The 19,438-nt window shown below is 39.7% G+C and overlaps 3 protein-coding genes across 4 annotated transcripts; 1 reads left to right on the top strand and 2 right to left on the bottom strand.

Annotated features, from left to right (window-relative positions):
- Positions 1-480: 480 nt before the first annotated feature.
- Positions 481-1,279, bottom strand: LOC146378322 (uncharacterized). The gene is made up of 2 exons (XM_084944892.1): positions 1,191-1,279; positions 481-1,070 (listed from the first exon to the last, which is right to left on the bottom strand). The coding sequence occupies exons 1-2, from the start codon at positions 1,242-1,244 to the stop codon at positions 549-551; spliced, it is 576 nt and encodes a 191-aa protein (XP_084801018.1). The 5' UTR covers positions 1,245-1,279; the 3' UTR covers positions 481-548.
- Positions 1,280-5,019: 3,740 nt separating this feature from the next.
- On the bottom strand, positions 5,020-14,185 carry pbx2 (pre-B-cell leukemia homeobox 2). The gene is made up of 8 exons (XM_084944312.1): positions 13,766-14,185; positions 13,040-13,113; positions 11,377-11,621; positions 7,841-8,031; positions 7,400-7,535; positions 7,000-7,141; positions 6,666-6,760; positions 5,020-5,797 (listed from the first exon to the last, which is right to left on the bottom strand). Exons 1-8 carry the CDS (start codon positions 14,008-14,010, stop codon positions 5,717-5,719), a joined length of 1,209 nt encoding a protein of 402 aa, XP_084800438.1. The 5' UTR covers positions 14,011-14,185; the 3' UTR covers positions 5,020-5,716.
- Positions 14,186-14,951: 766 nt separating this feature from the next.
- Positions 14,952-18,041, top strand: gpsm3 (G protein signaling modulator 3). 2 transcript variants are annotated; one of them, XM_084944314.1, is made up of 5 exons: positions 14,952-15,357; positions 15,822-16,336; positions 16,590-16,755; positions 16,985-17,217; positions 17,392-18,041. In XM_084944314.1, the coding sequence occupies exons 2-5, from the start codon at positions 15,875-15,877 to the stop codon at positions 17,530-17,532; spliced, it is 1,002 nt and encodes a 333-aa protein (XP_084800440.1). In that variant the 5' UTR covers positions 14,952-15,357; positions 15,822-15,874; the 3' UTR covers positions 17,533-18,041. The 2 variants fall into 2 exon arrangements, with proteins under 2 accessions (XP_084800440.1, XP_084800439.1); XM_084944313.1 differs by having other exon boundaries at positions 14,954-15,357; positions 15,800-16,336.
- The last annotated feature ends 1,397 nt before the right edge of the window (positions 18,042-19,438 follow it).

The following is a 19,438-nucleotide window of genomic DNA, read 5'->3' on the forward strand; positions in this document are numbered from 1 at the left end:
AGATTGAATACAAGTGATGTTGTACATAGAGACACAGATATCGCTCTTGCCAGCAGAGAGGTGAATATGAGGAGCTGCGTGGGTCTCCCAGCCTCAAACCCTGGGCTTCCACACCTGGAAATGTGATGGATGGACACTCAGTCACAGCAGTTCATAAAAGAGAATAGAAGCTCTTGAGTTTCGTGAAACTCACCTCTTCACTCGCTCTTCAGCGCAGCAATCCCAGCCGGACTGCTGGGCTGATCCAGCTCACCTGTGTCCCGCGGTAGAGTCCCTGTGTAAGCAGATTAAATGGATGCCCCGCTGACAGAGCTCATTGAAAAGTATTTAAAACAGTGAGTTAACCCTATCACACATACAGCGCAGGTAGAAAACATACATTTAGCTACATTATTTACAGGATCTGAGGTTATGCGTCTTTATAAGACTACAACACCTATCCTTTTCAGTTACAACAAATAGATACCAACAATCATTATTAAATATTTTTGAGTGTTTATGTTAAATAGTTTATAGTCATTGATAGCTCTGAAGTCACTGCCTGGTGATCAGGGCCAAGGTCTCCACAAAGTGTGGCTGGACGGGGAGCTCTGGGCTGAGCTCTGTTTGGTCGCTCCTCTCTCCGCTCTGATCTCGGACTCTCTTTGTTTTTGAGGCTGTTTGGGGACTCTGGGAAACCTTTGTTGGAGTGGGAGTGGGTAAGGTCGGATCAAACGTTTCTCCCCTGAGGCACGTGCCGGTAGTTTGAGCTTGGACTTCTGCCTCAGCATCCGCAGAATAAACTTTGCGTGCGGCAAAAAGTTTCTGCTTTGGAGACCTTCGGGCTGTGAGTGTGAACGGGCCAAACGAGCGGCAAAAGCTGCATCCAGCGCCGATCCGAGCTCCGACCCTTTCCCCTCGGGGCCCAGAAACCCCGCAGCTGTCTGCAGGCAAGTGGAGAAACCGTCCTGGAAGGAGCGTTTCTGGTCCCCACGTCCACCTGTAGTCTTGTCTCCTTTGGCAGTGTTCTGGAGGAAGAGGACTGTGTGCTCCAGTATCTCAGCTTTCTCCACTCGGTGCTGAGTGGACCCCTGCATGAGAGCAGCAAGTTAACTGATCTTTACGTTACATTAAAAAAAAGAAAACATTAATAAATAAACAGTACTGAAATTCATGAACCATATTCAAAGACAACTAAAAACTTCTCTTACTTCTTGTGGCTCCTGCAGCAACATGGTCCTCAGACACTCCAAACTGCGGTTCATTCTGTCCCTTCGACGTTTCTCCACCTGAGATTTTATTAACTATCGCAAAAGGAAAAGAAAAGTCTAAAAGTGTTTTTTTGTTTTAATTTCTGTGTTACAAGTGATACAAAGTTGATCAGACTTTACCCGAGAAACAAACTAAATATAATCGCAGCTGCGTCTAAATTCCAATTTGATTTAAACAAACGACTAAATCCTCATTACAATCTTTGTCAAAGTGGCTGCATTTGCCCATGTGAATAAAAAAAAATCTAATTTGTTTTTTTCTTTTTTACCTTTTTATTGTTTGTTGCTTCCTCGGCTTCCTGTAGCAGCTTCATGGTTGCAGATGCTCTAACACCTTCTTTCTCAGGCTGACACCGATCAGGTAATGAGGCTCTTGTTCCTTTCGACTTCTTTTTACTGACTCCCTGTAGCTAAAAGACTCCTCCTCCTCCAAACCCCTCCTCCTGGTATCTCAACCTCGTCGTTCCTTAAAATCCAACCAAGATTTAATTAATTTAAATCTCCTATCACAGTCTCATATTCACCAAACACGGAGATCTTCCCCATTGCGCAGATATGTGCGCATATTTTACGTGTATGCATAAAAACTCACACGTAAAAATAACCAATAAAAAATAATTTAAATAATAAGAATGACATTTGTAACTCATTTTTGTACACACTATAGGTGACAAACATTGAATGAAATGCTTCACAACAGCTCCTTTACCCCGAGTGACAAAACCAGATTTTGAGTGTTGGAAACTGTATTTCCTATAACGCTAACACGGGAGTTTCTGATCATGTGTCTGCGCTTTAATCCCATTATATTTCAGTAAGATTTGGGGTCATATATTCTAAGAAGTCTCGTGTATTGTCAACACAGAATCTGATTTATTTAAAGAAACTTGACTTTTCTTTGCCGTCTCTGTACCCGTTGAGCTGGTTACGCAGTGAATGAAATTCTAAATAAGGTAAAAAGGTAAGGTACAATTTTATTTGTATAGCACCTTTCAAGACAAAAATCACAAAGTGCTTCACAGAAAAGCTAAAACAGAAAAACAGAAATCAACCAAAAGCAAGTTAGGACAATAGTCCTGTTAATCCTGAGATTGTCTAAACTGGACTAAATGTTTCTTATTTTATGATTAAAACAGTTCACGACAAGGCATTGACGTGTGTAAAACGAATAATATGATATTCGCTATTCGCAGTAGATTGGGGGTTGATTGTTGTTAAACTGCATTTTATCCCACGTTTACTTAAACGCTAAATCGTGCGCCATCGTTGCTTCCCATTAAAAGTTGGGGGGAAATATTAAATTGTTTTGGTAGAGATTTCGGAAAACCACTTGCATGTGCTTTTATAATTCTGATATATATTATCTTATTCAAACTTGTTCCTTAGAGGGAATACCGACACCTCCTTATTCACACTTCACACTTTTGCATTTGTTAGTCACCCCGCAGGGGGAGCGTGCAAGAAGCCTAAGTTTTTGCATTGACACCTCCGTGTCACAATGGACCACGCGTGCCATTTGGGCCGCTGTCTCGTGCTGACGCGCCGTTTAACCCCGCAGTTGTTCGACCTTTACATGTGCAAATCCTTTGATCTTGGAAAGTGACCGTGGGAAAGCAGGGAACACACCCCACGTGACACCCTTTTAATTTAACGTGTGAGGCAGTGATTCCCAGGCTGGAGAACATGGAGCCCCAGAGGTCCCACATATGGATTCATTATCATTCTTTAATTACATTAGACCACAATGTAGGTGCGAAATTTTAATTATGATTCCGGATTGAACTCCACACCGCACGTGATGGCACACAGTCTCAGATTCGTTTTTTGATTACTTAGACAGTTCAAAGGAAGAGTATTTTATTACTGTAAAAAAATATAATTTAATGTTTCCTGTTTCATTTTTAAGCAAAGTATAAAAACACTCAAAATTGAAGCTGGGTTTACTCAGCACATTTGGATACAAAAATGGCTCTTAATCAGTGACTGCAATGTTAATGCTTCAGTTCATCTAACCCCTGTGTACTGCTGATATGTAATTCTGACTTTGTTGTACAAAGGACTGAGCAAAGATGGGAAGCAACTAAGTGTAATTCAAGGTCAACACCCACTTCATTATCAGGCTGTTGCTTACATGATGGTGAGAACTTCCTACATGTGAATAGACAAAGACTGTATCCGCACAAAGGGTATAAAGGAGCTGTTATAATTTTACCTTTTGGTCTGTCCATGTGGTATTGATTCCTTTGCAAAAGTTTTATTATTTTTCTTTCAATAAATTCAAAATGAGAAAGCTTTATATACAGTAAAAAATATTTTAAAAGCACTTCAAACTTGGACAATAAGCAAAGATATTACCCTGGATGAGGCAGTGAGCACATGGCCTGTAGGGCTCAGTAGAAAAAGGACCCTCTCTATATAACTATCCAATGGCATTCTTGATAGTAACATGACACTTCTATTCACATCATTATGCTGAAGCGGAAAGGTTATAACAACTATATGTTTAAGTCATGTTCTATCTTGAGACTCAAAGTCCAACTTTGAGTATAGCATATATTTATGCAGTATGGCATATAGCTTAGAAATTTAATTTTAGCTGCAGATTCAATTATTTTCCACTCCACTGATTAAGTTGTGTTTTAATGGCGGGAGACATGCTGGGGAACATATTACATGTGTTCCCTGATCTTGCTGTCTGTATATTGTGGTGGTAATATTTTGTAACTTGTTGATATCAACTATGCAACCATTTATTTTTTGAAAAGTATCCTGCAGAGTTGTTTTCATTTATATTTGACCAAAGCAAAACAACAACAAAAGCAAGAAAAAACAAGTATTCCCCGAGGACTTGGGAATTATGCAGTGTTGTCAGTGACTTTGCTGAGCACAAGGCCTTAAAATGAACAGGTGAGTGGTTTGTTTTTAGTAAAGGACTGAAACTTTTTTACTCATATGTTGAAAATATGGACTCGTACTGTAATATGTGCGTGTGAAGTATCTAGAAGCTGGCCCACTGGAAATAACTGATGATGATGATCATGAGTGGGCTATGCTTGTTTGGTAAGATGCCTCCTCACTGAGCCTGGTTGAAGAAGATGATGTCAGTGTATAGTATAAGTTTAGGTAAAAGTTTCCGTTCCCCCAGCTTCTGGCTGCAGTTGCTGTCCATGGTGCTGATCAGAAGCTATTGATTATTGCTATATATTATTTTTGCATTTACTGTGTGTATTTGTGTGTGTGTGTGTGTGTGTGTGTGTGTGTGTGTGTGTGTGAGAGAGAGAGAGAGAGAGAGAGAGAGAGAGAGAAAGAGAAAGAAAGAAAGAAAGAGCAAGATATGTCTGTGTAGGTTCTCAGTCATCCAGGTCATGGCCGTTTAAGGAGGTTGGAAAGAAAGCAAAGAAACTTAAAAGATGTCCTCTCGGATGACAGGTGGAACGTCTTCAAAAAAAACTTACAGAAGTCCTGTACGATCTTTGCAAGCTCCTGAGACCAGAGAACAAGAGAGTGTACCAGAGTGGTTGAAATTCACATTAAACACGACTAAAATTTCAGATAATGAGATATGTTGGCATAATCCGAAAACTCTAAATTCTAAGGTTTTTTATTTTTATATATATATATATATATGTGTGTGTGTGTGTGTGTGTGTGTGAGTGGTGCTAATGAATCAGTTACTGTTTGTGTCTTGAATAAAGTAGCCCATTATACTGTCCCCTAGTCTTTTAGTTTATTTATTATGACCCCATGAATGTGACCGATCTCCAGCTGCTTGTCAATACAGAGAGTCTTTATTGTAAAAGAGGTAGAGAGAGGATACAGGTGTTTCACTGTACAGAAAAAAAGACAGCACTCTTGATACACTCATTCAAACCATTAATATGGACTCAGGCACACCTCATTCACTTTACATGGACACATAAGCCCAGTAGAAAACAAAACAAAACAGAGAAACAAACACACGGAGTCTTTGGATTTTTCTCTATTGCCCTCTCATTCACTAAATGCCATCTCTCTTTATGAACTGTTAAAAGAAAATAGCTGTAGCACTAATATTGAAAGTAATAATATTAATAATAATGATATAGTGTGCTAAAACAATCATGATACAGTCGCATTTCCCCCCCTCCCAACCACAAACAGATCTCAGTAACATGTCAAAAGTAGTGGAAAATAAACCCTACAACCCCAATGAGAAAACCACGCCAGCATGCACACGACACACACACGTTCACTCTATCATCTGTGCACTCAGCTAATCAGACAAACATAATAATGACCAACGCTGAGCGCTAAGAAAAGAAGAAAAAAAAAGAAGAAAAAAGACAACTTACATTTAAAATAACCAAACCAAACAAACAATATACAAAAACAACTGCAGCCAAGTGGGAAGTGCGATATCATTCTTTCGGTCTTTTTCCGTCATCAATCTTTCCGTCGCTGTCGTTCTGTGTCAGTGGGTGGGGCCATCAGTCAGAGTTTTCTGACTGGTCGCTATGAGGCGAGGTGCCAGATGGGGGCGAGTTTCGACCCTGCCAGTTTCCGTTAGCCTAAGAAATCAAAAGAGAGAGAGAAAAAAAATAATGTTCAGAGTTATTCTGTCAATGCTGAGTGGCATCAGCTGGATATAATGTTGGGTACAAGATTGGCCGCATATGAATTTACAAAGGCTGACAAATTTAAAAAGTAAAGAAGAGACAGGAGAAACACCCCTCAACCATATTTTAAGTGTTTATGTTGGATAGTTTGTCCACCAGAGGGTGCAACTCCCCTGTTGGCAACACTCATTTTAAATGCCACAAATACAACAAGTTGATCCTAGCAGATTCAGGCAGAGCTTAAACAAGTAATACATAACTTGCAGTAACAATAATTTATTTATTTTTTGCATTGGCTCAGCTGCAAGGAAAACAGCATTTTGAGCTTTAGCTACACAGAGAGACATGCTGTTAGATGAAAACTTTGTTGGTTTGATTATCATTGGATCTGCTGATAATACGAATTTGCACAACTAGTCATCTAGATGCTAGTCGGAGCGAGACATTCTCTCACTCTCTCGTGGACAACACAGTTCTGCATTGCTTTGATGTCAGCGTAAACTAACATATAAACACACATCCAGAGCGCTCTGCCTATGCAGCCACATTCTGCACAGGCAGAACCTGTGAACCTGATGCTGCTAGCACTTCTAACAGCAGCCTCAGTCAGCAAATTAATATGACACTGTCTTTGATGTTCTACAAAACACTAAGTGTTAAAACATGATTTGATTATCCAAAGATGTTTCATTTGTCTGAGTTTTTTTCCTTTCTTTTAGACCGGGCAACTAAACTGATATTACTTCTCTACTAAGTTCCTAATTAGAAAGGAAAAAAATACAAGAGAAGCACAAGTTAATATTTAAACGTATGTAAATACCTGCACTCCCATTTGGTAGGCAGACTGTTCACCGTTCACAGGTGGAACCCCGAGGAACAGGTCAGCTGATCCGGACAGAGAGAAGGACCCCGACCCTGAAGAACGACAAACCTTGATAGTCATTTGTGACAGACATCTTTTTATAATTCACCATAAAGAAATCCAAGATGTTTTTACTGTTACCTGACATTTAATAAACAAGTCATTAATCATCAGGCATATCGGCATGACTCATGTAGGCGTGGAGAATCGGGGGCCAGAGAAGGGCTTAACAACTGAGTTTATCGCCTAAAGGCAAGTAGGCATTTACTGTTCATGTCATTTTCTTAGTTACCTGTGGAATTGGGAGTGTGTGGGGAATCATCGCCCTGTCTAGCTCCCAAGGCTGTTTTCATGGCGTAGAGATTGGCTTCCTCTTGGAACTTGCCAATGTTTTTCTTGTAGCGGATTCTCTTGTTGCCAAACCAGTTGGAGACCTTCCAAAAATAAAAGGTAATCATTAAAATGACCACATTTTCAAGAAGCATTCTTAAACCTCCAGTAGCCATTTCAAACAGCTTAATACAAATTGTAAGCATTTGAGGTCACCTAAGCAGAAATCAGTCACTACTTTTTTTTTTTTAATTTAAATCTTTAAAATCCTGCCCGTAACAGTTGGAGAGTAAATGAATGCTATATGAATCCATGGACACCCACAACTTTTCCTTTCTCCTGGTTTCTTGAAGCACGCTCACCTGAGAGACGGTGATACCACACTGTTTGGCAAGTTCCTCTTTGGCTTCTTCACTGGGATATGGGTTAGACAAGTGGGAGTAAAAATACTCATTGAGGACCTCTGTAGCCTGTTTGCTGAAGTTGCGCCTCTTGCGTCTGAAAAAGGGTTAGAACACAGTGAACAGGGGTTTCCTGGCTCAAAAAGGATGTTTGGGGGCGACGACATTCGTTTCTGAAATCATACCGATCCATGAGGAGAAAAACTGCTTGAAACAGATCATTTAAAGCAGTCTGAAACTGGAGCTGGTAACTTGCAGGGATTACTTTCACAAACACTAACTCCATTAATTGAAACTTTGATCACATTTAATGTAAGCATCTATCAGTGCAACATTCTATATGACCTAATAAACCATAACAGGTCACCTTAAAAAAGAAAGAAAGAAAACTACAATGCTCACCTGGCATCTAGAAAGCGGGACCTCAGTATCATGACCGCCTCACAGGTGCTCTGCTTCAGCTGGGTCTGGATCGAACTGAATTTGCGGTGGATGATAGCCACCATCCGCTCAATCTCCCGTGGAGTCACAGGCCGTGTGCGCGACTGCTCCCTCAGCAGGTTCATCACATGGGTGGTGAACTCGGTGCACGCCTGGTGAAAGGTGGTGCAAGACGAAACACAATGAAGGAGAGAAGTGAAGCTGCTATACATGTGTTATTTTATAAAACTTCATTACTTCTGTTAATTATGATGTTTTCTAGCTGGAAAGACAATTTCATGTTGAAAAAAACAAAAAACAGTTTAATTGATAATAAGGATAATTGGTACGACAATTGTTCTCATTGGTAAGCACGCACACTTAGTGGTCTCTTTATTAGGTCACTCTGTGCACTGCAACAAATTGTCATGAACATGTGGTTATTACTAAAGGTGTTTTCTGGGATTACACTAATGATTCTGTTCTTCTAATGACAAGGGATGAATATTAGAAATACCTCTGAATACTTACTGTAAACTTCTTGTTGATATAATTAATATTAATATATTATATTACATACAATATGCTAATATACAATGCAGTAAATATAGTAATAGTTTAAGTCTTCATAACAGAAGACTTTAAATAATTAAATTAATATCCACCTCTATTAATCCAATGCTTCTCACTTTCTGGCTATAACAAAAAGCATATATTGCACTGGTCTACAAACAAACGCTTCCAAAAGCAACATAGTCAAACCTTACTCATTTTGAGTTGCTGAAACTGAAACTGATGCCTAAAATAATTGGTGGGCTCTGGTTTTCATGATATGCTGCAAAGTCAGATATAAGACCACAAACTGAAACCATATATTACTAAAATATATTATGACCATGAAGTGTTGGCAAAAAAAAATGGCTCAAAGCTAGTGGTGATTTTCAGATATCCACTTTTCTTAAACTATTCATCTGATTTCAAACTGGACTTGAAAAAATGGAATGTATCAAGTACGAAATGTCAAATTTGAATTTGATGTTACCTTGGGCGTTTTTTAAAGCATATTAAAATATCAAAAAGGTAAGAGTTTAATTTATTTCATAATATGTTCCTAAGAGGACTGTGACTAAAATGTATATAATCTCCACATTTCATCTATTAGGGTCCTTCACAGCTAAATACTTTGATATTTAACTTTGACACTTCACTGTGAAGTGATGAAACCAACATATCTACATTTCATAATATTCTGGGTAACTGATGAAATTGACATTTCTCCATAGTAATTCATCGTGACCAAGTCTGGCATAGTGGGCTCTAAATAAATTCTGTGGTTTTTTTTTCAACTAAAGTAATCAATTCACTATCCTTTCTAACATAATGTTTGATATTAACGCTCCTCTATTTTTAAATGGTCACATAATGAAAAAAGCTATTATCATAAGATAACACCATAAACATAACAAGATATAAGTTTACAAAACTTGACAAATGTGAAAACTTGTAAACTTGAAAAACTATTTTGCAAAATTATTTTGCAAACAACAGCCATTAAAACCTTCTGAAAAACTGCTGACCAGTGTTATCAAACACACCTGTCTTTTTTTAAACTAGAGTGCAAACCCTGATACTCCTAAACCTACTCTGCAGTTTATGTGTCCTGGCAGTAGGAGCACGTGCGGTAACGATATATATCGCGATATATTCTTTTCTTCTGTATAACGTATTTTCCACACTATAAGGCACACTTAAAATCCTTTAATTTTCTCAAAAATCAAGTGTGCCTTATGTATGAATTCTGGTTGTGCTTACTGACCTCGAACCGATTTTGGCGTGCAGAAATCTGTTAAAAATGTTTGATGGATTGTCAGAGCATTACGGCTGCTGTAGTGAGTTGCTTCGCGGAGTAATCTGGGTCCAAAACTCCGTCCGCTTCAGCTCCCAAAGTCAAACGAACACTGAGAGTTAAAAACGGTCTAAATTCTTTCATCTATAATAAAATCATCAGCGTTGCTGCTTTACCAGGTGTAACAATTAAGTTTAACATCCAGGCATCCATGAAAACAGAATTTGTTAAATTTAATGGAGTTAGAAGTTAGCAGGAAGTTAGCTCGCTAGTTTCCACCTAAACATTTCATACCATGTTCTGACTGAGAGATTTTTGAAACTAATTAAAACGTACAGCTCTGCTACCACTTCCAACATAAATGAAGACAGAAAACTAAACAGCAGTGACGTTTGCAGGGTTACTGAAGTTGGACTACCTGGTATATAATGTTGTGCTACGTGATTGCTAGCGACACAGCTATGTTAGCATAACATTAGCACAGTGAAGCTGGAGGATGAACGGCAACCTTTTTTCCACCCGATAAAAGTTAACGTGAGGGATTCTGGTGGTCAGGGACAAATGCAATCGCATAGCAGGATGCTATACACGGGCCAAACTTCAGTCAGGAGAACAACTGAGATTATTCATCCACAATACGAGGTTAGTTATTAATATACTGCAACAACACGGGAATAGAACAGCTGCGAGAGAATTCAGCATTAATGAATCAATGTTACGGAAGTGGAGGAAGCGCAGTTTTTGGCTTTCCCCATATTTCAAAAGTGCTTCATCTCTTTGCTATGACTGTCGCCTGGCATAATTTGCAGATGATTATGGTTGTAGCCGCTGCGATGCTTTCGACCAAAACAGGCGTAGCTTGATGACATCATCAACATGCGCTATCGCGATAGAGCGGTATAGTCAAAATCTCTATCGTTGGCCAAATTTATATCGTTTCTATCATATATCGTGTATATCGCCCACCCCTACCTGGCAGTTCTACTACAAATGTCAGCGGAAAGTCCTGCAACTAGCTGCTGATGGGCGCAAGTTTGGAAATACAGTTTTTATGACGAGGTGATGACTGGGATCTCATACTTGGTCTCCTTGAATATGCCGCTCTCTTTGTTCTTAGATGTTGTAGAAAATCCGCCCTTGAAAATGTGACAGAGCACACTTTGCATAATTTTTGGTTTTCTTCTTAAAACTCTAAAACATTTAAATCTTCATTTTACTATAAACTAATATTGATTGCTGGAGGGTGGTATCGGTTGCCTTGGAGTAGTTTTTCGACTACATGACAACAGTCAGATAGACACCCCTGACTGATATCAGCATATCCTTAATCTTAAGTATAGGGCAAAGGTTTGTGTTTGTGTTTCGGGAACTTAATTGTATGTTGCATTTAAGAGGATTTTATAGCAGATCTAATTTTCTCTTTGATACTAGCTCACAAGTAGGGCTTCAGTGGAGCTTGTTGATCTAATAAGCCTAAAATGCCTCTCAACATAAAGATTTACTGAGTCATACCTGACACAAATGGAAAGGAATGAATCAGCCCTGAAGCAAAGTTATGTGCTGTGAACTCTTGATCTAGCATGCCAGTGTACAACATTGCTTCCAGGTACCTCTAGTACAAGCAAGCACGTACAGGCAATGTCAGTGCTAAGCTGCTGTTGCGACACAATACCTGCTCATACTTCTCCAGCTCAGTGTGGTAGATACTGCGAATCTGGCTCAACTTGCTTTTGTAGTCGGAGTGCTCGAGAGAGCTGTCAGGTGACATCCCCCCAGAGCTGGTGGCAGCAGAAACAGCAGCAGCAGCCCCGCCACCCTTCTCTGGCCCCGCTACGCCCTCCGCCAGCAGCATGTTGTCCAGTCGCACCAGCTGAGGATCTTGAGGCTCCTCCTCCTGGGTGTTCCTCATTGAAAGGCCTGTCAATGAGACAAAAGTCTCTTGGTTTTGAAGGTAAAAGACTCACAACTCTCTTAAACCAAAGCCTTTACAAATAATGAACCATAAAAAACCATAAAATAATGATGGAACCATGTTTGGAAATAGATAAGTAGTTTTTTGTGTGCTCTCGTTTTGTTTTGTGAATCACTCTCATAACATTTTCACTTCAGACTGTACCTTGGTGCAACCTAGTTATTTTAAGTGTTCATCATACCTGTACAGGTTCCTTTACCCTATGACAGATATTGTAAAATATCTTGCAACTCTAGATCTGTCACTCATGGTTCAAAGATTATAGTTTAATGACTGGAAGGGGACAATTACAATAAAGTCAAAGCCTTTAAACTATATCACCAGTTTATCACCAGAGGTCATAAATAACCTAATTTGTTCATTTGAAAGATAAAAATTTACAAGAAGAATTTAGAAGAATCTAGTTTTTTGCTGGTTTTAAAGTGCAACTATAAGTGAAATCTAAATGAAAGATTACTCATCGCCCTTCTGTTAAATAAATGAATGCAGTGAGTTGACCCTATGCTTCGATGTAGAATGTGAAGTTATAATGCATATAAAATGCGATAAAAATCAGCTTTATTTATCCCAAGAAAAAGTTGGAAAATCCCTGTGTTATCATGGCCAAAACATTAGACACAACATATAACACAACAGCTTAAATAAAATAAAAACAACCCTCAACCCTCAATAAGTTAAGCATTACTCAAAAAGGCGCACAGCTAAGTAGAAAATATTTTTAAAAATAAAATAAAGAAAAATATCCCAATGCATAAAAATCACATCTATGTGTGTATATAGTGTACAAGAGCTTACCACCTCTGTACACTGACTTTTTATTTATTTATTTATTTGCATTGCACTTCTTCTTGTTGTATACCATCTTGCTCCTTTTCTTAATGCTTTTGAACTATTTTAACTACCCTTTTTTCCCATTATGAATACTAAATATAAGACAAAATTAGCTTATTACGAAGAAATCTATACAAAGTCAATACAGGTGATGTAGAATGAGGAAGAAACAATTTACTTTATCAGTCCTTGTGGCAGCTTAAAGATAATATAGTCCTGACAGCAACCTGATATGACTATAATATATTGCACTGTAGCAATTGTACCTTATGTTTGTCCAGCTGTTGTCATTTGAGTCCACTTATACTCCAATAAGCATTTATTAAGAGGGCTGTCGGATTATTTTTCTTTTGACTCTGAAAGTATAAAAACTATGTCTGTGTGTTTACTTGGCCATTCAGATTGTTTATGACTTTATTGGTTCCTGATGACAGAATGTCAACACAGTCTAATAACGCTCCCAAACAAAATTAAAGCCATGGCTGTTGACAGAGAGGACAAGAAAACTCCTGCAAATAGAGCAGAAACCTACCAGTTTTTTCCTTGATCTCGCACAAAACGCTGAACAAAGCGGGTTTCATTCGGTGACAGTTGAGCGCATGTTTCCTGCACATAAAAAAGAACAAACATGACCTACCAGCCTATTTGTAAACAAAGGCATAGAATGACAGTACGCAAATCGACCAAAACAAAAACAGAAATCACAAAGTGACAACATTCAGCCGAGCTAATTTAGCAAACGTTAGCTCCTGGCTAGCTGATAGTTAAGGGGGTAACCTTTCACTGCTAGTATGTCTGCATATGACAGCCAACATGTTAGATAGTATATTTAGTTGTTTACTATGTAATTAAATTATAACCCGTGTTGTAGCGCAGTGTTAACATTTATATCGGCGCGGTCCTTAGCTACCTATTTTAGCATTAGCTTGTTAGCCTTGGTTAGCGTAGCATGCTAACAATAGCTACATATTAAACAGCCGCTGCTGAAAGAAATGCGTGTTCCTAACTTACAGCACAGAAACAGTAAACCCTGGCATGTGAGTTTGAATCTGCACAGGTTACACCAAAAGCAACTTTATGTCATTAGTCCAGCTAATTAGCTAGCTTCTAGCTGAATAATCTAAACAATAGAGTGAAGTTCAGGAAACTTTGTCACTGCGAGACGGAGTCGACAAAGCAGCACAACAAAATACCGCTGCAGCGTCAATACCACTAAATAACAATATTTAAAAAGAAAGAAAGCATAGCTGTGACTCACTTTGCTTGTGCCTCGTCCAAACTTTGGTCGGTGATAGTCATTATCTGCTGCAGTATGTCCCCAATATCTCTGCGGGTTTCATGTCCGTTTTCTGTACCCTCGAGGCCCGACTCCGCTCCGTCGGGCCGATGCTGGGAGGGTTGGTGAACTGAGTTGAGCGCGTGCATCCCGGGGTGGCCACTCACACCGAGTCCCCGGCCGTTGGATGGCCCATTGCCCGTCAGAGGCTGCTGCTGCTGCAACATCTTCGGCGACGCACAGTGGCGACGACTGCTGCCCGACTGTGCTCACAGACACAACACGGACCAGAGGCATCGCACAGAGCTGGGTCCCCTAGCGACTGACAGGAAACGGTGCAAAATGTGCATGCACAGTGCAGCGCGTGATAGACAAAGCGTCGCTGTGGGTACAGTGGAGTAGCACTATTGGTTTAAAGGTAACCACAACAGCAAAACATCTGCACTCCCTGCATTTTCACAAAGCAGAAGTGCGCGGGGGTGGTTGCATGTGCGTGGGTGGATAACAAAGAAATGACATTTAATTATACAAAAGTAGTTTATGTGGCTTTTTGATAGGGCCTCCAGATCCCAACAAACTGAATCTGGGGCAAACAGATTCATCTTGTGTGGGAGATGTTAGGCTAAGAAACAGACTTTCTTTTTTTTGTATAACTACCTTAAAAGACTGACACATATGAATATACAGTTGACGTGTGTGTAAAGGGTAACTATTCTAAATAGGCTCTAAAATGTTTTGCCTTTGGAAAACCTCTCTTTTTCTATTTTGATTCTGGCTATTTAAGCAGATTTTCTGTCTAATCAAGTTTGGGTTTTACTAGAGCTGCACATTTCATTTTCAGCCACATATTTCTCATGATACTCACGTGTTAACTTTTAAAAAGAAAATTAAATGTGATATTCCCTAGTTACCTAACTTATTTCTCTTTTTAGAATGAAAATGGCTACAAGCACTAACAGAAGCATTCAAATAAAAGAAACTGCTTTTTCAGCCTTGTTTTTCAAGTAATAATCTTGCTTAGACAGCTTCCCTTACTTGTCTGAGTCTACTTCTCGTTTTAGCTGCAAGTCAACAGGATGTGAAAACCACAGAGAGTTAAGAAAAAAACTGCGCCTGTTTCAACATGCTGCACTTGGGGTTAACATAACCAAATGAGCAGCAGTTAAAGCAGCAGCTGCTTTAACAAGTGTACATGGGCATTATAAAACCTTTCCTTTGGGACATGATTGCATTAACCACACACATCCCACATATAGAGAGTGATTCTGTTTTTAACAGTAATATTTCATGCCAACCTGACTTGTCAAATATGGGCCGAGTAAATAGGGGTGGGCTGTGGTAAGAGGAACAGGAAGAGATGAGACGAGAGAAAGACAGAAGGTAGCAGGGCAGATAGAAAAGGCGAGAGCTCATCACGACGGCATGTGAAACTAGCAGATTTTCTTTTTTTCTTCTTTGCTCTTAATAAAGACGTTGACAGGACGAGTGATAAGCCAAAAATGCTGTGTTCACTGGATCAAGACTTTGAAAGATGATGTTTTGAGGAGATAAAAGGAAACGAGGCAAACGAAAAGGTAAGGGCAAAAATTAACTGAAATTTAAATCACTTTGTGGTAGACAGTAGCTTTAGGGGGGAAATAACAATGTGATCTGTCAACAAGAGTTATTCGACTGAACTGTGTGGGAAAATACACAACGGTGATCACCTACCAACAAGACCCTGACATTTGTGATCACATAGTCAAACGTGTTTGTCTTTACATAGCTAGGAGGAGTTTGTGACTTCAAGTTTCTTTTAAATTTCTGCCTAAACATCTGTTGCCCACATGCTGAAACCTGTCAAACTGGTTTCTCACACGTTTTGTTTCAAAAGAAAGGCACAGCAGCTCTGCGGTACTCATCATGCTTTTAAGTTTCAGTGTTTATAGATGTCGTGTTTTTCCTTATGGTATTTTTTTTAAAGTACTAACTGAATTCTGATATTTTGGATCACCTTTTTTTTTTATCCACCTCCAGCTTCTTTCTGTTTTCTCACAAGGATCATAAGGATTGTAAGAAAGACCACTGGACAACACAGATATCAAAGTTGAAATGGCTGAAGAGGAGCTGTTGGAGCCTCTTGTCATCATTGAAGATGGAGATTTGGTAGAAAGTATTACTGAAATTAGGGCGCCAAGCGGTGCAGATGTCACTGTACAAAGCTGTAGTGAGGAGTTTGCTATCAAAAAGGAAGAGGAGCACACAGAAGAGGAAAACAGTCAACAAGAAATAGCGGGTGAAATAAATTTAGAAGAGCAAAGCCTGGAGAAACAGCAGATAAACAGAGAAGAAGACAAACCAGAGATAACAGAAAGCACAAATGATGGACTCAAAGGAAATGACAGTAAAAGTGAAGGGCAGCCGGATGAAGTGCTTAAAGAAAAAACTGAAAAACCCTGTAGCACAGAGGATGAAAAGGCCACACAGAATGACCCTGAGGCAGACACAAACAAGCTAAATTCATCTGAGCTACAACCCGAGGGGGGACCAGACCACAAAGAGGATCTCAAAAAGGTTGGTATTTGCTCTTCTTACCCTGAGATTACCTGTGTTGTAAATCAGTTGACTTTAACACTTTGCCACCAGCCACTGCAAGAGAAAAACAGTCTCATGGTGGAAGAACTGCAGGTACCACTTTATTTCAGAGCATGTGGGAGTACGTAGGAGTGGATTCTTTTGCTTTGCCAACAAACAGTCTGTGCCACTCACTCAGAAACCATTCCTCTCTCCCTCCGTCTTTTTCACCCTCCCACCTGTGTTTTCTCAGGCTCACCGGTTAACCCCTGACTTCCCAGAGGCGCTGTATGACCTGCTTTGCACCTTTCAGGAGGGCAGACGGCTCAATGACCAGCGCTGCTCCTTCAGGCTGGAGAGTGGGGTCAGGCGGAGGAGGTGCCACTCTGAGCCCAACACCTCCAAACCAGTTAACAGAGGTAAGCGCTCTGTTTTGCCATGGTAAAGTGTGGAAAGGGATACAACTTTTGCATTTGTTTTTGAGTTATGACTCATGTTGAACAAGCAGAATCAAATGTAGCCACCCATTCTCCCTGACTCAGGAATTTTCAGCTACCATGTTTCCATGTTTTTTTCCTTGACCACTGACCACTGCCTTTCCCCCGCCTTTTGACCATTTAAGCTATTTTCTCTCTCATTTCTTTACAGTCGTCTTTTCCTCCATGACTTCACTGCAGAAAGAGGAGTTTTTTGACCTGGTGGCCACTGCACAAGGACGGCGGCTCGAGGACCAGAGGGCACAGCTTGGAAGGTCTTCACCGCCAAAAACAAAGACCAGAAGTGTCAGAGGGAGCATAAGACAACTGTCCCTGTCTGTGAAAAAGCCTGCACCAGTTCCTGCGCCCAAAGATGATCTGTACGATATGATTCTAACCACACAAGTAAGCAATGAGCTTGTTTGTTTAGATGTGTTTGTCGTGAGCTGAGGTGTTTTCTGCTTTGTTTCTGAGAAGAAAAGTTAGTTTCTCACTAATGCGAGAAAGAGTGTTGGCAGCAAACCTTTTGCCTACTTTCATTGCATTGCTTTCATTTTCACAATTTGTTTTGACCCACAGGCTCAGGGCAGGCTAGAGGACCAGCGCAGCAGGGCTCCAGGTCCCATGGATGATGAGGACTTCTTCTCCCTCCTCCTGAGGGTCCAGGGGGGACGCATGGATGAGCAGAGGACCGAACTACCACGCTTGCTGCAAACCTGAGATGTAATAAAACCCAAAAGTGTGGGGCTGCTGTGTGTGCCAACTGCCAATGTAGCCTCCCTGCTTAAGTTTCTATTTAAAGAGGACTTTTTTTAAACCCCAAAATGCTTTGTTTTGGGGAGTGGGGTGGAATTGCTGTATCTCCTAATAGTGTTAAAGTTGTCAAAATTGGAGCAAAAACGCTAATGTTTAAGCAACAGTGCTGTTAATGTAAATTAGGAGAGTTCATGATGAGAAGTTTACTTTTAGTTAATTTTTTCCAGTAACCAGGATCAGTAGATATGTGATTTCTCTGCTCTGGAATTATTCCATTGTATTGAATGTCTGCAATGAGCTCTTGAATGGTTGCTGTGTGTGTGCGCGTGTCCTAATTGTAGAGGAGGCAGTCTGCTGAATTCTATTGTTGTCGTTATTTGTACAGATCTAATGTAGCACAACAGAAATAACAGTGAGCTCCAAGTTCAGGAAGTGCTGGGACTAGTTCTCCAAAATAAATCAAATGCATCCTGGAGAGTGTATTCTTTAATTTTCATTATGTCTTTACATCTAAATCTTGTAGTAGCCTGTAACTACAGGCATTTTGCTTGTGACACAGGGATGCACAAGACCTGCTCTGCTATCTTCATCATTAGGCATCATTTGCTGTTCTAGTTCACATTCCCACAACTTTGTGATAATGTTTAATCTTTAAAAAATCCCCCTCCGCACATAAAACACTCACATATGAATAGATTTGCCTTTTAGGGAACAGGCAAGGCTAAGATAAAGCTGTTAATTTTTTACAGACTTCATGGTCTGAAAACAGGTGTTATCTCAGTGTTCCTGAATTTCTCTTTAATAATGTGACGTAACCTCAAAGGAAATCAGTAGTTACTCGTTGAACAGTGTTCTAGATGTATGTAACATTTTCTTCAGTCTATGCAAAAAAAAAGTTAACAGATAATCACTAACCAGCTGTAATGGCTACTTTCAATTTAAAATGTCCCCGAAAATTTCATGTAACTCTAATAACAAGAATCAGTCAACTAGGGTTAACATAAAAACACCAGTTGTGAAGTTAACTGTTAACACTGCTTCAGTGTATTTGCTTTAAAACAGAGCATTGTAGTCACTGCAACCCGTGGTCACTTTCTGCAGTGCTACAGGCAATAATCAGGGCCACTTTGAGTGGGGCTCTTAGAGCAATACTGTTTAGTCCACTCAGCTCAGAGGACAGCTTTCTGAGGAAGCCCTCAATGATCAAGGCAGCATAGAGTTGACAAGAGGATGCTGTGTCACTTCCTTAAACAGTATAGAGTTATATAAGATGAGACAGGGTTGTAGGGGGAACTGAAGAAGAAAGCATAAATACTGCATATATATATATATCTTCATATACATATGTTTGTGTGTGTGTGTGTGTGTGTAGCCACACTTTTCACCTAAATTGTGAAAGAGTAAAACAGGAAGAAACAACAGAAGTTCATCTTACCAAATTCAAGTTCCACTTTTAAGATGAGTGTGTGTTTATAGGGTTGAGCCGAACATGTTGTATCCCTTCCCCCGTTGTTAGACAGATTACTGGCTGCTTATCAAAGACCATACAGGAAGGAAGATATATTTACCATAATATTTATGGAACGCAGGTGATTTAGAGGTCCTTCTGGGCTCCAACAGATTCAGGAACGTCTTTAAAAACTACAGTTACGCAACTAAGTTTTAAACTAACAATATTCAAGGGGAAAAATATTGAAAATGTCTTTTTAAAGTAGGGGGAAAGTTCAATCTGCTTCTGTTATAAGAAGTCTAATTATTATATTATATTATATTAGATTAGATGAAACTTTATTAATCCCTCGGGTGGGTTCCTCCGGGAAATTCAGTTTCCAGTAGCAAAGCACCGAAAGAATTATATTATATTATATTA

Source organism: Perissodus microlepis, chromosome 11 (genome assembly GCF_051167445.1).
Source record: "Perissodus microlepis isolate ML-2025 ecotype Zambia chromosome 11, ASM5116744v1, whole genome shotgun sequence".
Classification (NCBI taxonomy): domain Eukaryota; kingdom Metazoa; phylum Chordata; class Actinopteri; order Cichliformes; family Cichlidae; genus Perissodus; species Perissodus microlepis.